The sequence below is a fragment of the Moschus berezovskii genome, chromosome 21, assembly GCF_049115385.1.
Source record: "Moschus berezovskii isolate FMDL1 chromosome 21, NW_MosBer_1.0, whole genome shotgun sequence".
In the NCBI taxonomy this organism is placed as follows: domain Eukaryota; kingdom Metazoa; phylum Chordata; class Mammalia; order Artiodactyla; family Moschidae; genus Moschus; species Moschus berezovskii.
Genome location: NC_142480.1, coordinates 12339579 through 12355776, shown reverse-complemented (window position 1 = coordinate 12355776; position 16198 = coordinate 12339579). Strand labels below are relative to the sequence as shown.

At 55.9% G+C, this 16198-nt stretch overlaps 1 protein-coding gene across 1 annotated transcript in view; it reads right to left on the bottom strand.

The window, feature by feature from the left end:
• ITPK1 (inositol-tetrakisphosphate 1-kinase) overlaps positions 1-15655 on the bottom strand; it is a 153914-nt gene extending 138259 nt beyond the window's left edge. Inside the window, exons 1-2 of the mRNA XM_055418412.2 lie at positions 15537-15655; positions 14857-15088 (exon numbers count right to left, since the gene is read on the bottom strand). Coding sequence (XP_055274387.2) covers positions 14857-14951 — 95 coding nt within the window. The 5' untranslated portion in view covers positions 14952-15088; positions 15537-15655. The remainder of the gene's footprint in view (positions 1-14856; positions 15089-15536) is intronic.
• Positions 15656-16198: the final 543 nt, after the last annotated feature.

The window sequence follows — 16198 nt, the reverse complement described above, 5'->3', positions numbered from 1 at the left end:
GGCCTCGGAATGAAACCACACGAGGGAGACCAGGGAGGAGAAAGACCAGGCCCTGCAGATGCCATGAGAGCCCCTGGATCCACCTGGACCTGAAGCCGCCTCTGCACGGTGTTAACACTTACAGGAGCCGCTTTACAACTGAACCTGGTCGGGCCTGAGGTTTCTACTGAAACCCAGACACTGCTGCGACTCGTAGGAATCGGTCAGAGAGCTGTTATTCCGCTCAGGTCATTAACTTCACCCCAATAACTCTCCACGTCTGTCGGCTGATGGAGAAAGAAGAGCCTGGGGGATGCGGCCGCCCTGTGATATCCTCCACTGATGCAGACAGACTTGCAGGTACCTGACCAGGCCTCTGGGCTCACCCCCAGGGGAGTCCCCATCCTTCCCCCTCCCCTCAGAACTGTCCGTGTCCCACACGGCCACCCTCCCACCCTTCCCAGTGGAGCACTTCAGAGAGCTTGCCCCTTTGGCATTCCTGGCAAGGCTGGAGGAAAGACCACCAGGATGGTGGCAGAGGGACGCCAACCACCTGGACCTGTGGACCAAAGAATTCATCCTGGTCAAGCAGAATCTACCAACCATGACCCAGAACAGAAGAGAACACACTCTGGCCTCGCATTCGATCTGCAGTTTCCTGGAGGCCAAAGGAAGTTCGCTCTTGGACTCCAGGACGAGGGCCCAGCACGTTGGACTGACTCACTGTGTGCTCGAACCTGCAGGGCCTGGCGCTCTGAGCTGCAAATCCTCACCTGCAAGGGCCCCTTCTGGATCTGAGGCGCGGGGAAACTGCTGCTTTACGATGGTGAACCTCTGCATCTCAGCAGCAAGGGAGGGCTTTCTCTCCATCACCGGGTGACACAGACGGCCTGACTACAGGTCAGGGGAGTGAAAGGCAGCCCTCCCTGCTTCTGTCAGGGATGGTCTCTGGCCCAAACAAGAAAGGAGAGGCTCGTGTGCTGAGCCCCTCCTGTGTACAGGCACCAGGCTGACTCCTATCAAGGAGGAAATTAAGGCCCAGTTGTTGCTGTTATTCAATCACTAAGCCATGTCCGACTCTTTTCGACCCCATGGACTGCAGGGCGCCATGCTAACCTGTGCTCCACTATCTTCCAGAGTTTGCTCAAACTCATGTCCCTTGAGTCAATGATGCTATCCAACCAGCTCATCCTGTCACCCCCTTCTCCTTCTGCCCTCAATCTTTCACAGCATCGGGGTCTCTTCCAACAAGTCAGCTCTTCGCATCAGGTGGTGAAAGTGTTGGAGCTTCAGCTTCAGCTTCAGCATCTGTTCTTCCAATGAATAGTCAGTGTTGATTTCCTTTAAGAAACCAAGGAGGGACCACCCAGGCAGTAAAAGGCGGTGTCAGCATTCACATTTCATCACTGACCAAGACACACGCTGTCCCTGGGACATCATAAGCAATCTAGCACAGCCCCACCTAAAAGGCTTCTGGAACTCGGCTTGCCCATCTTCTTCCCAGATATGAGGGCTGCTCACACAGAAGCTCAAACATAAGGTCCATCAACCTTTAACGACTGACTCTAATATGAATAACAGTATTTACCATTTGCCCACCAGGGGCCAGGCTCTGTGCTAAAAAGGACTCAAGCTGCCTCAGCTCACCCAATCTGTTAAAGTATTCTGCTGCAGGCTGGTACTAAAATTCCCATTTCAGGTATAGAAATGAAAGGCTCAGAGAGGTTAAGTGGTTTGGCCCAAAGTCACAGAGACAGCACCTCTGCCTCCAAGTTCTTGAAGCTCCTTCACAAGAATTTCCCATTTCTGAAGCCAAGGATTGGCTCCAACAAGAATGTTCCCAAGAGCCTTCCAGGGCTTTGGGGATCTTTCCAAGGTGCTTCTGAAACCCTTGAGCTTCAGTGAAAAAAAAGCACCAAGGTTCCCCAAGGTGACCCCAGAAAGGGACACACATGGCAACTTAAACAGAAGTATAAGTCATTTTGCTGACAAAGGTCCGTCTAGTCAAAGCTATGGTTTTTCCAGTAGTCATGTACAGATGTGAGAGGTGGACCATTAAGAAGGTTGAGCGCCTAAGAACTGATGCTTTCAGACTGTGGTGTTGGAGAAGACTCTGCAGAGTCCCTTGGACAGCAAGGAGATCAAACCAGTCCATCCTAAAGAAAATCAGTGCTGAATACTCATTGGAAGGACTGATGCTGAAGCTGAAGCTCCAATACTTTGGCCACCTGATGAGAAGAGTCAACTCACTGGAAAAGACCCTGATGCTGGGAAAGATTGAGGGCAGGAAGAGAAGAGGGTGACAGAGGATGAGTTGGTTGGATGGCATCCTTGACTCAACGGACATGAGTTTGAGTAAGTGTGAGAGATGGTAAAGGACACAGAAGCCTCGCGTGCTGTATGGGGTCACAGAGAGTCAGACATGATTTAGCAACTGAACAATAACAAGGCCATGGGGCCTCATCCACATGGGCTCAGAGCATTTCAAGGAAGGAGTCTGAGAGGCAGGAATGAGGGGATCCTGGGAATCTGAGTGATGCTGTCTGGACAGAGCAAATCACATACTGGGAGACCCAAACTCAACATCCACAGACAGATGACAATGCTGCTGAAAGGTATCTCAGCTGATGCCCAGCCTGAGTGAACATCACCTGACCCGGCACCTAAATGTCCTGATTCCAGGCAAGCCAGGCATCCAAATGAAACTGAAAATGAAAAAGAGAAAAGTTAAAAACTGAGGGTGCTAAGGACAGGTCATTAGGAAAGAGCTCAGAAAAAAGAAAAGCCATCCTCTCATCCTCTGCCTTTACTTACAAAGAAACGCTAATGGTCAAGAGTCAGGGCTCTGGATTCACAGGAAGTGCTATTCAACTCACACTCCTAGGAGGGACTAGCTATGAAATGCTGGGGAGGTCAGTTACTCTCTCTGAGATTGTGGAAGCACAGGATCAGGCTGGTGACTGGAGCTCCAGGATGGGGAGCTACTGTTATTCCCAGGGTTTAGCTATTCTCAAAACACCGGAAACAATGCCATGATGCCCACGGCCTCACGCAAAGGCACCCACTGTCCCCTCCCCAGCAGGACAGACACAGCAGCAACACCAAGGGAATAAGAAAAATAAGTACATTTCTCACCAGCAGGGGCTCTGAGGCCCAGAGGGTCAGGCGGCAAAGGTCTGAGCACCCACAACCCCGTGAACACAGGCCGCAACGTGCCTGCACACAGGTCAAGGTGAGGGTGGGGGGCTTGGGGGCTGATTTCGAAAGAAGCAGAACTCTCTCCTGATAGGATCCTGGCGTCCCTGCCCAGACCTGCCCATGCAGAGGCAGGAACAGATCTCTGATGAAATGGCCAGCATTCCTTTTCTGTTCAAGGAGCCCTTGAAAAGGGCTTGAGTGCTAGGACTTTTAGGATAAAATCTTAAAGAAGATATGCTTTAGTGTCAGCAAGGCAAGGTTCAAATTCAAGCTGCCCCATCTACTGGGTCTAAAACTCAGGGCTCACTCTGCATCTTTCTGGGCCTTCATAATCTGGGCTGGGGTGCAAAGAGGAAACTCCATGCAGAGAGAACCCAAGAGGCCCACAGCACTGAACAGTCCTCAGAAAGATGCCCAGGGCCCTGGGAGGATGAGAGCCAATCCAAAAGCCCCTGGGGACTCACAAATACCCCCACACATGCCAATATGCCCCCATTCTCTCCAAGGGTCCCCAATCCCCTCTGGGAGAATGGAAGAAAGCCCCACACAACCTGCACACCCCTCCCTACCACACCTCCCTCCCGCAGACCCAGCCAGGAAGAGCCTTCCATGGCCCCAGGCCGCCCTGGGGAGCTCACTGCTGCATGGATCCTAGCACCTAAGAGTGTCCAGCATTCAGCAGGCACTCAATAAATACATACCATGTGATTGCACAAAGGAATGAATGGGGTGCTCTGCAAAGAGTATATGCCCGGGGCAACCCAGACTCACCCTCTGGGAAGAGGGCACCAAGGAAACTGCACTGGGACAGGTGCCCCAGGGAGGGGCCCGAGGGTTTTCCACACCCCGGCCCTCGACTGTTGGATGGATAAGGGTGCAAGGTAGAAATGAAAGCGAAACTCCCATTGTGGCCTCCACTCAGCACCCACCTACCACTCCCAGCCCCGCCCAGGAAGCAGACAGCTGAGAGGCTGTGTTCTGGTCACGGGTGCTGGAGGACCCCCACACCAGAAAAGGAGGGAGGAGGGGGCAGGGGGGCTACCTTGTCTGCCCTGGGCTGGGGGCTCCGGCCAGACATGTGTCAGAGGCCCCAGACCCTGGCCTGGGTGGGTAGCGGGGCCCATGGGGAGGGCGAGTCCCAGCACATAGGAAGCGCTCCATGCTCAGTAGCCCTGGAGGTGGGTGTACGAATGCCCCCCTTTACAGAGGGAAGCACAGTGGCTCAGGGAGGTGGAATGACTTGCCAGTCATCCACAGCCAACCGGGCGAGTCTTGTTGCTCCGACGGGACAGTCATCCCACCAACCGCCACGCCTCGGGGCCCAACCACTACACTCAGAGGATGCACAGAAAAGAACGCCTCGATTTTCTTCTGAAACTGGGTTTCAAGCCAGTGGTACCCAGATGAGATGAAGGCCAACTGGCAGGGTGGAAACAGCATGGTTTCAGGAGTCAGTGGGCCCCGAGCCCTGCCACTCACAGCCGGGTGAACCAGCAGGCCATCTTGCCTCTCCCTATGCCTCTGTGTTCTCATCCAGCATATGGAGACACACTACCCGTCGTGGAGAGGAGATGCCCCATCTTCAATAGTGCCCGGCCTGTAGAAGGCTTCACCTCTGTTCGGAAATTGGTTGAGTCACTGGAGGGAGGAGGGGGCATGGAACACAGCCCTCCTGCAGCATTGGGGCCTCCTGGATGAGCCGCCAGTTCTGGTTTCATGTCTCAGGCTCCAAGACCTGAGCAGGCAGAAGGCTGACGGGGAGCCGGTGGGTTTGCAGACAACACTGCAGAGCAAGGGGCTCTGCAGACCAGGGGCTGCGCCCCCCCCGCCTCTGCTCCCAGCCCCCTGCCTGATAATCAGCGCGCACCTGGCTGAGCCAGTCCCCAGGAATGTCTCCTGAGCAAAGACCATAGCAGCTCCTCCCCAGGCCCGGGATCCGCCTCTAAGGAATTTCCGTGCAAAACAGGCACCGGAGGCAAAACATTTTTAAAAGGGGAGAGTTGTTGTTGTTCAGTCGCTCAAACTGTGTCCAACTCTTTGTGACCCCACGGACTGCAGCACGCCAGGCCTCCCTGTCCATCACCAACTCCCGGAGCTCACTCAAACTCATGTCCATTGAGTCGATGCCATCCAGCCATCTCATCCTCTGTCGTCCCCTTCTCCTCCTGCCCTCAATCTTTCCCAGCATCAGGAGGGAGAGAGCACTGCCCACAAGGTAGCAACCAGCAGGTAGGGTAGCAGGCGGGCAACCTGGTGCCACCACCCCTCCCTCCTCCCACCTGATGAGGATCAAACAAGGCAGTGGATGGCAGGTGCCACACCAGAGCTACTCAGGTGGGCTCCAGGGAACACGAGTCCCACATAGGGGTTCTGGGGACAAACCAGCCCAAGAACCTTTACATTCAAGACACCCTCTTGAAGGCCCCTTTCCCAGAGAAGCCCCACAGCAAAGAGGCTGCTCTAGCCTGTTCAACTCAGTGCCAAACATGCCTGATGGTTTTAGGGTGAGGCCCAGTAACACCCTTCGGGAAGTGACAGTGTCTGTTTCCCAGAAGAATCTTCAGGGCACTTGTTAAGAGGAGGCTCCCAGACCTTTCCCTGGAGGCTTTTAAGGGGGGGACAGGTGGACTCAAGGATATGTTCTTCACTGGCGCCCAAAGTGCTTCTTCTGTTGGGCAAGGTCAGCAAACACTGGCCTGGAGGGAGATGCTGTGATCAGTCACTCAGTCCTGTGTCCGACTCCGTGCAACACTATGGACTGGAGCCCACTGGGCTCCTCTGTCCATGGAATTCTCCAGGCAAGAACACTGGAGTGAGTTGCCATGCCCTCCTCCAGGGGATCTTCCTGACTGTGGGATCGAACCCGTGTCTCTTATGTCTCCGGCACTGCAGGGAGATTCTTTACCCCCTGAGCCATCAGGGAAACCCCTAGAGGAAGGTAAATGAGTGTAAAAGAAAATAAGCATCCTTCCCCACCTCCCCCACCCCACCCCACCCCTGCTCCCTGGGGACCCAAGGCCTAAGAAGACTTTCAGGAAAGCTCAGCTGGCCTAGGGCTTACCCGGGTCCCCCAAGGGTCCCCCAGGATCCCTCACCCCAGCCCACCCTCAAGGCCCAGAAGAGCTCATTCCCAAACACAAATGCTGGACTGAACCAGGCCAGAGGGGAACATCCATCCTCCTGTCCAGCCCCCAGAGCACAGCCTCAGGTAGAAGAAGGTCCCAAGGCCACCCACCTGGTCCCTTTTGACTCTGTCAGGGAACAAGGCCACTGGAGGAAACACCGCTGCCTCCTCTGACCACCACCTGTCCAATGTGGAAACTGACCTGCCCTTACCCAGATGGCTGCCCTTGGTCCTCAGGGCACCCAGAGCCACAGCAGAGGCAGGCCAGGCAAGTGACCTCCAGGCAGCAGACCCCACCCGCCCTGTAGCTCTTTACCCCCCAGAGGAATGGGCACTTGCTCTTACTAAATGTCACCTCCTCAGAGAGGCCTTCTCTGGCCACATAGTGCTGAAGTGGCTGCAGCTGCTCCTGCCGTGGCTCTCCCATCTGCAGGCTTCCTGGCTCTAGCTCCACCTTGCAGCACTTTAAATGTGTCTGGTTTCCCTTCATCTCCTTACCAAGCCTCTAGGCACAGGAGGGCAGGGACCAGCACTAGCACAGGGCGGGCCAGGGTGGAGGCTCAGGACTTGCTGAGTGAATGAAAGAATGACGGAATAAGGTGTGCCTGGCGGCTCAGTGGTAAAGAATCCACCTGCCAATGTGAGAGACGGACTTGATCCCTGATCCAGGAAGATCCCACATGCCACAGAACGACTAAGCCCATGTGCCACAGTTATTGAGCCTGTGCTCTAAAGCCTGAACTACTGAGCCCACGTACAGCAAGTATTGAAGCCCTCGAGGGCTAGAGCCCATGCTCAGGAGAAGCCACTGCAATAAGAGGCCTCCTGCACCCCGTCAATAGACAGTAGCCCCCGCTCGCTGCAACTAGAGGAAAGCCCATGGCGCAAAGAAGACCCAGCACAGCCAAGTAAATAAATAAAATTATTATTTTTTTTAATGAAGGAATACCATATGTAAAATAGCCAACGGGAATTTGCTGTATGGCTCAGGAAACTCAAACAGGGGTTCTGTATCAACCTAGAAGGGTGGGATGGGGCGGGGGATGGGAGGGAGGTTCAAAAGGGCGGAGATATATGTATACCTATGACTGATTCATGTTGAGGTTTGACAGAAAACAAAATTCTGTAAAGCTATTATCCTTCAATAAAAAAAAAAAAGAAAGAAAAAAAAAAAATGAAGGAATAAAGCCGATGACCTGACCTGGGACCCACCACCTTCAAGGCCCAGAAGAGCTCATTGCCGAACACAAATGCTGGGTTGAACCAGGTCAGAGGGGAGCATCCGTCCTCCTGTCCAGCCCCCAGAGCCCTGGGGTCTCCCTCCTGGCCCAGGGCACTCCAGAGTCACTGGAAACTCTGGCTGAGTCACTGGAAAAGGCTTCAACACCTGCCGCTCAGTTCCTTCATCCACTAACCGATGCCCTCTCTGAGTCCCTACTGTGTGCGCTGGCACAAGCACTGGGGGGCTTCACCAGGGAACAGAACTGCTCAAGTCTCAACCTGTGCGGAACCTGCCTGCCAAACGAGAGAGAGTCAAGGAGCGGAGAGAAACAGCGAGGGCAGCCAGGAGGCACTAAGGGCTCGAGATCCTCAGTGAAGGGAAAAGAAAACCAAGCATCTCTCAGAGGTCATCCTTGGGAGGACTTTGGCCCGTGTGTCCCGCTGTTCCCCCGGGGCGGCTGGTGGCTGTGCAGGGTGGACCCAGTGGGCGCTGCCAGTGGGGACCACCACAGGCGGCTAACAGGGTGGGCAGCCCACACCCACGGGCCTGGGAGGGAAGGGGCAGGAGTTGGGGGATCCTTCATGGGAGTGGTTCTCAAATCCACACAGCCAGCATCAGATCCACTCCCCCGAGCCCTCAAGATGGGGGGTGGGGGTGCAAGGCAGGCTGTCACGATCCTCTGCCCCGCCACCACGATGGGCCCGGCTGGAGGGAGAGGCCCTGGGCCGCAGGGGCAGCTGCCTTTTCAGGGTGGCTGGGAGCCGGCAAGACAAAGCAGCAGGCAGAATTCAAACAGCCCAGTGGGAATGGCCTCATTCACAGCTCCGGAGGAAGCGCTGTTTGAAGGCAGGCGGTGGGGAGAGGGCTCTGGTCTAGGAGTGAGACGACCCCCGCCCCCCCACATCCCACAGTGTGACCTGGGACCAGCCACCCCACCCTGCCTGGGCTCCCCTCCCAGCAAGGCCGCACACACCCAAGCTGGCCAGCAGGGAGGGAACGGCCGCGTGGACCGGATTCCCACACCCACACAGTGGCTCTGCCAGACGAGGAGCAGGTAGGTGCTCAGCTCCTGGATGACCATGTGCTTTCTAAATGAATCTGGCTTTCTAAAAAGAAGGTACCAAAATATTCCCGCAAAAAACCGGCTTACCAACTGAACTCAAAACACAACGAGGAACAGAAACCCTCTTTAACAGCCAACTGTTCAGGAACCGCTTTCATGCGGCACTTCGCTAAGTGGGCCTTTGCTGAATGCCCCAAGCCTGCTAAACCTCGAGGAGAAATAACCCGTGGAGTGGAGGCAGAAGGGCCAGGGGTTGGGAAGGAGGCCCCAGCCTGATGCACAAGTGAGCTGAGCTCTGCCCGAGCAAGCACGGCCACCCCTGCTGACAGGAACTCAGTCCTCCCATCATAAGAGAAATGGAAACCAATAGCATCATTTCTCAACCATGTGTGTGGCCGAGATCAAAAATGTCCCCGCACTGTGCCGGAGAGGGAGTGGGTGACAGGTCCTTCCGCTCGCTGTCACTGGTGAGCAGCGCCCTGTTCTGGTGAGTGGTTTCAGAACTGCCCCGAAAAACTCAAACGCCTGTACCCTTTGACCCAGGGCTCATTCATCTAGCAATGAGCACCCAGATCAGGGGGTGGAGCACGCCCTGCCTACCATCTACACCAGCAGACGCCAAGCACAGGGCAAGAAACAGGGTCCTTTGTTTTAACACCTGGAACCCACAGCCGTTAAAGAAAGGAGGTAAGTGATATAGAAGAAGTGTCCCCAGAGAAGCAGTGACGGGCAGTTTCTCTAAGACACAGTGTTTCATGAAAGGAGCCAAGGACAGAACAATACATGTGGAAGAGAGCCATACATGCATGCCCTGTGTTTTGCACAAAACCCTCAGGGCAGGGGGATATAGGAATAGGGGATTTTTTTTTAAAGGTTATTATATGATTATACAATATGGAGCTTCCCTGGTGGCTCAGATGGTAAAGAATCTGCCTGCAATGCAGAAGACCCAGGTTCTAGTCCTGGGTTAGGAAGATCCCCTGGAGGAGGGCATGGCAACCCACTCCAGTATTCTTGCCTGAAGAATCTCCAAGGACAGAGGAGCCTGGAGGGCTACAGTCCATGGGGGCACAAGAGTCGGACATGACCTAGCGACTGTCACACACGTACAAAATCACATGTGTGAAACTTTTGAAAACTGTAAAGCACCAGAGAATTTCAAGAACCATTCAATTATTTTTTTAAAGTTTAAAAAAAAAAAAACAACACCCCAAGAGAAAGAGGCTGCTGACCGCGCGTGTCCCTGAGTGACCGGAACTCAAGAACAAGAAGGAGATGGACTGACTTTTCATTGTGTATTTTGAGTCCTCTAGGTCTTACCATAGGCATGTATTAAATATTCAAAAAGATAAAACAATAAATGTGAGCTAATAATAACAGTAGCATGATTGGCATGTAGACTCTTGGCATTTTCAGGAAACCCAGTACAAAATCCTCTTGAATCTCCAAACTTGAAAAAACAAAAGTATCATCTTGCGTTAACATAATTTCTTCAGGCTCCGCATCCATAAAACAGGTGAAGACAGCAGCCCCAGCTTCCAAGAGGCTGTAAGATCCCCACGGGCTGGGAGTGTAGGGAGATGCTGGCAGGGCAGCAGGCAGGGTAGGCCCCCCTACCCCGCACCCCCAGCCTTGCCCCAGACCCACACCCAGACAGGATGAGCAGTCAGCCTCCCTCCCAGACTTCAGGGTTGCTCTAAAATTGCCCCAACCAGGAACACTCAATCTGCAAATGCTCAAGATCCAGGAATAGACAGACATTTGCGGGCAGACGCCCACTCACCCACTCCCCAAGGATCAACTAAAAAGTAACAGCAGCAACCACCACCCACAGAGTTCCAGGCACGGTCCGGGTCCCCCATAAACCCTGAGCGAATACTGTCATCAGCCTCACTTTACAAGTGAGGACACTAAGGCACGGGCCGAGGTCACGTAGGTAGCCCACTGTCGAAGCAGGCCTGGCACCCAGGTAGGCTCATCAACAGACAGCAGCAGCCCTGACGGTCCATCCTCTCCCACGGGAAGCCCAGTTCACCCCCACCGGAGGCTGGTGGAACATGTTTATTTGAAAGGCTGAGTATGGACACTCCCAGTGTGCAGCTGCAAAGGTTAAGTCAGTACCTCCTCCCACCCCCATGCCCCCAAAATGGTGCCAGATCCAAACACTAAGAGCAACAGGGGAAAAAAAAAAACAACCCACTCACAGACTGGCATCACTTAACCCTGGAAATGATTCTCCTTCCTCCCCGCTATGAATCTCCCAAAAGAATCCCAGTAGAGAACCATGCTAGATCCTCCCAGCAAAAACATCCAAACCTCCTAGAGTCCTTCATTTAAAGAAAGGAATGGGGACTTCCCTGGCAGTCCAATGGATAAGACGCTGCGCTTCCACCACAGGGGGCACAGGTTCGATCCCTGGTTAGGGAACTAACATCCCGCATGCCTCGCGGCATGGCCAGAAATCAAAACATTTTAAACATTAAAAAAATAAAAATAAAGGTATGTAGGCCCTGAGGGTATGGGCCACCTGAGAGGCCAGGTTCTTGTTAACAGCAAACTCCCAGCTCCCTCCTCCTGCAACCTCCCAGAGCCCCAGCCTAACCTGGGCAAAGAACTTATTAATAAACAAGGCAGCCACATCCTCAGGTGTAAAGGTCTGGGGACTGGGCTCAGGGAAGCCCTTCCCCTCGAATCCAAGTCCTTCATATTGCCTGAGCCTCAATTTCCCCATTCCGCCACCCTGGGCCGCTGGGAGGATGACGTGAGATGAGGTTCCAGGAGGGAAAGCATTCGGGTCAGCTGACGTGACGGGAAAGATGGCAGAGGACACATTTTACACCAAAATGCTGTGCGACGTCGAGTGTCTTTCCACCACCGCCTGCACCGCAAGTTCAGCCACAGGAAAGAGGAATGGGGAGGCGAGTTGCTGGAAGGCTGACACAGAAACTGTGGACACAGCGAACCGGGTCAGCCATCACATCCACACGGGCCACCGTGGAGAACTGAGAGCATTCAAAAACAAAACCACCCGACGTTTTCAACTAACAGCTTTACTTCTCGGCTTCCCCTCTGAAGCCCCTTCTGCGTGTGAGAAAGCCTTGAGGCTGCTCCAGGGTGAGGGGAAGGGGCAGGCAGGCGGCAGGCTGAGAGGACACAAGCAGAGCCATCCCTGTGGAGAGGGGGAGACTCACCGGTGAATGTCGGGAACGAACAATCCCACAAGAAACAAGTGAAGTCAAGGCCCATCTGTCAAGGAGCCAGAGGGACGTTCCTTAAGACCGCGCTTCCACTGCAGGGGGCGCAGGTTCGATCCCCTGGTCAGGCAACTGACATCCCACATGTCTTGCAGCGCAGTCAAAAAGTATAGAATTTTTAAAATTAAAATAAAGGAATGTAGGCCCTGAAAGTATGGGCCACCCTAGAGGCCAAGTTACTGTTAACAAGAAACACTCAGCTCCCTCCTCCTGGAGCCTCCCAGAGCCCTGGCCTAATGCAACAAACTTAACAAACAGGGCAGGACCAGGGTGTGAAGGGGCGGCCCTCCCGCCTGCTAAGGTTCACGGTCCACGGACACCTGCAGGGGGCAATGCTCCTCAGAGAGCAGACAAGACGCTTGCTGAGGCCACAGCTCAGGACTGCAAGGAAGAATCTCCGAGACAAAACGTCAGCACCCCCATGACGATGACAAGGGGGTCCGCCCAACTGTTAGAGGTGCCCACAGAGAAAGGGCTTGCTTTCCGTGTGGGTCTCGAGGTGCCCGGGGTGAAGCCATTCTAGTAGCTGAACAAAAAGAACAGAAGTATGGAGCCTGCCCTGTCTCGTGCCTGTGAAACAAAAGGGCTGGGTAGACAAGATCTCCCTTCCGGTCCTAAGATTTTTTTTTTTTTTTTTTACAAGGTTTGACATTTGGCTAAACAACTCATCCCGCTGCGTTCAGGTCATCCACTCCTCCGCTGATACTGCCCCAAACATTCGCAGCAGGGCCTCAAGCTATTTTCAAACATCTCTGGACTTTTTCACTATGGAACTCGAGGATGATTCATCACCCATCCAAATGGGAACCCCACGTGACAATGTCCATCCACAGCCCCTCTCAGCCACTGAAACTGCATCAGCATTCACGTCACACCCACCAGCGGGCAAGGGACTCTGGCCACTCTAGAGGGTGGGAGTACTTTGCACCCAGTACAGAAGCGGCCACCAGGGGGCGCTGCCCTGAAAGTATCCATAATAAAGGAGAGAAGAAACAGAAAAATTCTTTTCGGTGTTTTCCATTCCTTCCTAAGCTTAAGCGGCAAAATAGGTAAAGCTCCCCTGATGAAAACACAAAGTGGGTTTCCTGAGGTTCTAGAATGACCCAGATATTTCCCTTCCTCTCTTTGAAGTCAATATTTTGGCCAGAAGAAGGCAACTAGACTTTGAACGCAACCACTCTTTCAGAGAAATGAACACTCCATGGTGGAGCTTCCCCAGAACGGCTGACATCACAGCTTGCCCTGAACCCCCCAGTGTTTAAGGGCAGGAGGGTCTCTGGGGAGGGAAAGGCAGTCTGCAAGTCCTGCCTGAGGACCCAGCCACGAGTCTCAGTCTCGGTTGGAACTGTGTTGCGAGAGCCTCCTAATTACCAAGCAAAACATACCAACCAGATGACAAGCCTCGTGCTTCAGCTGCAGGCACAGGACTACACAAATAGAGAAAGACCTCAGGAAAAAGGGTGCAAGGTATCAGTGGGGATTTCCCAAGTCTCAGATGACTGCAGGGGGAGCTCGGGCACCCAGCACCAGAACCAGTTTCAAGAGCACGTCAAAGGGGTTTCTGCACATGTCTTCAGTATCGAGGGCACATCATCCACATGTGTGTGTTCAAGCGCCCCTTTCTAACGCTGTACAAGTCCTCACACTTCCAAGGCTCTGGCTGCAAGTTCCTCCCCGTTTCCTTGTGAATTCCCCGGTCATTTGGCATGCCCTCCTGAAAATGAAAAGTGTGCTTTCTCCCAGGGAAGCCAGCAGGAGAGGAGGCAGCCAACTCCATCCCCAGACCGAGGGATGCGCAACCAGGAGCTGTTTTAGACAAGGTGCACCCCTCTGGCTGCAGGGAGCAGAGCGCCTGCAGGGCTGGAACAGGCCAAGGAGCAGCAGGCCCTGGGGACTGGCATGAGAGGGGCACAGAGGTGCTGTGCCAGCCTGCACAGGCCAGCTCAGACCAGCCACTCGCTCCGCATGTCAGGAGATAAGGAAACTCAATTGTTCAATACATCATTATGTTTGGTGACCCAACAGGGACAAAAATGCAAGGGGGGCCCATTTGTGAGAATCAAATCTACCAAGTGGAGACACGGCATAACAAAAGGTTTTCCACCTGGAGTTTGCAAAAGGCTTGGGGAGCCAGATTCTCTTAGGCTTTCACTCAGAACCGGATTTAACTAAGGGCTTCTCAGAGGCAAAGCCACCATAGGGGAACAAGGTGAGGCAAAGCCGACCCAAGATTGGATGCATCTGTAATGGACTAAGAATGTTATCCCATCTTATTAAAACACCTGGAGTCGCCACCACTAAGGAACTGCATGGGGTGGGGGGTGGGGACCTCGAGGGAAGAAGGCCATTCTACACAGACGTTTACATTCTGCACCAGCCACTCCCTGGCTGTGGGACCCCGGGCCAGGTACCCCACCTCTCTGCGGATGGATTCCCCCCTCTCAGACACGTGGCCCAGGATCACCAACCCAGCCAATTCTCAAGGCTGGTGCGAGGCTCTAATGAGACAGCAAATCACCTACACGCCAAGTATTGCTACTCGCTTCAAAGAGGCTTAATCCACTGACATGCAATGACAGATTCTTGCAAAGAGAGCTGCGCCGGCGGGGCACCTAGTAGGTGGTCCGCAAACACACAAACATGGGTGCCCTCCTCCACGAAGAGAAGGGGGACGAAGGAAGAGGACCACTCCAGTCCAAAAGTAACCTCCAGTCACAGGCAGACGGCGTGGATTCCGCCCATTTCCCAGGTCCCGCTGCCACCTTCAGCAGCGCTCCCATCACGCCCGGGGGAGCCCTGGTCCGTGCCTCGCCGCTCGTACTGCCCACCGCTCCCCTCGAGCACAGCCAGCGGCCACCACAGCCACCTGGCTACTCGGACTCAGTGTCCCCGCGCACCGTTTCTTCCCGTTTCGCTCGAACCTCCGGAAACAGCCCCCCGGCCCCCGAGGCTGAACCGGGGGCTCAGGCCGGGGGTCCCCGGGGGTGGGGGGGGCCGGAGCCCCGTCCCCCCTTACCTGCACAGCTCGGCGAAGGCCTGGAAATTCAGCTTCTTGATTTTCTTCTCGCTCAGCCAGTAGCCAACTCTCTTCCCTTTCAGAAAGGTCTGCATCTTCCTCTTCGGGCGGGGAGCTCGGGTCCGGAGGAAATCGCCCACAGGCCGAGTCTGGCGGCCCGGCGCGCGCCGCGAGCGTGCGGGCACCTCCTCCCGGCGGCGGGGACGCGGAACGCGGCTCCGGGCGCGCAGTCCTGCCGGGAGGGGCGGGCCGGGGCGGGGCGGGCGCCCGGGCGGAGGGAGCGGCGCTCAGCGCGGCCTTCCACTGGCTGCCGCCGCGCCGGGGGCCGCCCCGCCGCCGCCGCCCCCGCCCCCGCCGCCCGCGGGGCTCCGGGCGCGCCAGTTCGCGAGCGCCGGGCCGGGCCGGGGAGGAGAGGAGGCAGGCCCGCCCCCGCCGGCGCCGCCCTCCCGGCGCTCGGAACCGCGCCGCACGCCCTCCAGCGGCGGCCGCCGGCGATCGGCCCCGCGCTCGGGCTGCGCGCCGCCCCCGAGTCCCTCCTCCCGGCTGGCGATCGCGGGGGGCCCTCCCCTCCGAGCCCCCGGCGGCGCGTTCGGCCGATCCGAGCCGGGCGCGCGCCCTTCCCGACGCGCTCGGACCCCGGCAGGGCGCTCGCGGCCGCCCGCGCCCCGCGCCGTCCTCACCCGCCGCCGCTTCCTGCCTGTCCCGGTCCTCGGCCCGGCGCGCGGCCCGCCGCCGTCGCCACCGCCGCGCTGACCCGGCCGGCCGGCCCGCGGGACCCCGCCGGGGCGGAGGAAGCGCGAGCGCGCCGGCCGCCAGGGGGCGGCACTGCCCGCTGCCTCTTAAAGGCGCCGCGCCTTCCGCCCCGGGTCTGGTTCTTTGGTGCGTGTTTGTGTGAAAGGCTCAGCGGTGGAGCTTGGGGGACGGAGGCAGCAGGGCTGGATTTAGGGCGATCCTTGCCGAGTGCTTTTACTTTTTAAAGGGACGAGAGGAGTCGCGGTGTGGGCACTTTCTGCCTGTCCTTTAGGAGTGATCGAGCCACTTGAATTTCATTCATCAAAAGCATCTCTACCCTGAGCAGTATTCAGCCCCAACTGCAGCAGAGGGCGCGGGATGAGCGGGGGGCGGGGGTAGGGGGTGTTGGCGCGGCAGATGCAGACACTCGATGAGATCATCTGTCTTCCCCGGAGGAGACAGACCCTGGCCCAGGATGGGGGCCCCTGGGGTTGGGGACATAAACACCCAGGGGCCTTCTCAGGCTTAAGGAGGTTAACCACTAGACACTCTCTGGGTTCCCTCCAACGGGGAGGCAAGGAGGGGAGAAACTAGAAGCTCAAGCATCAGG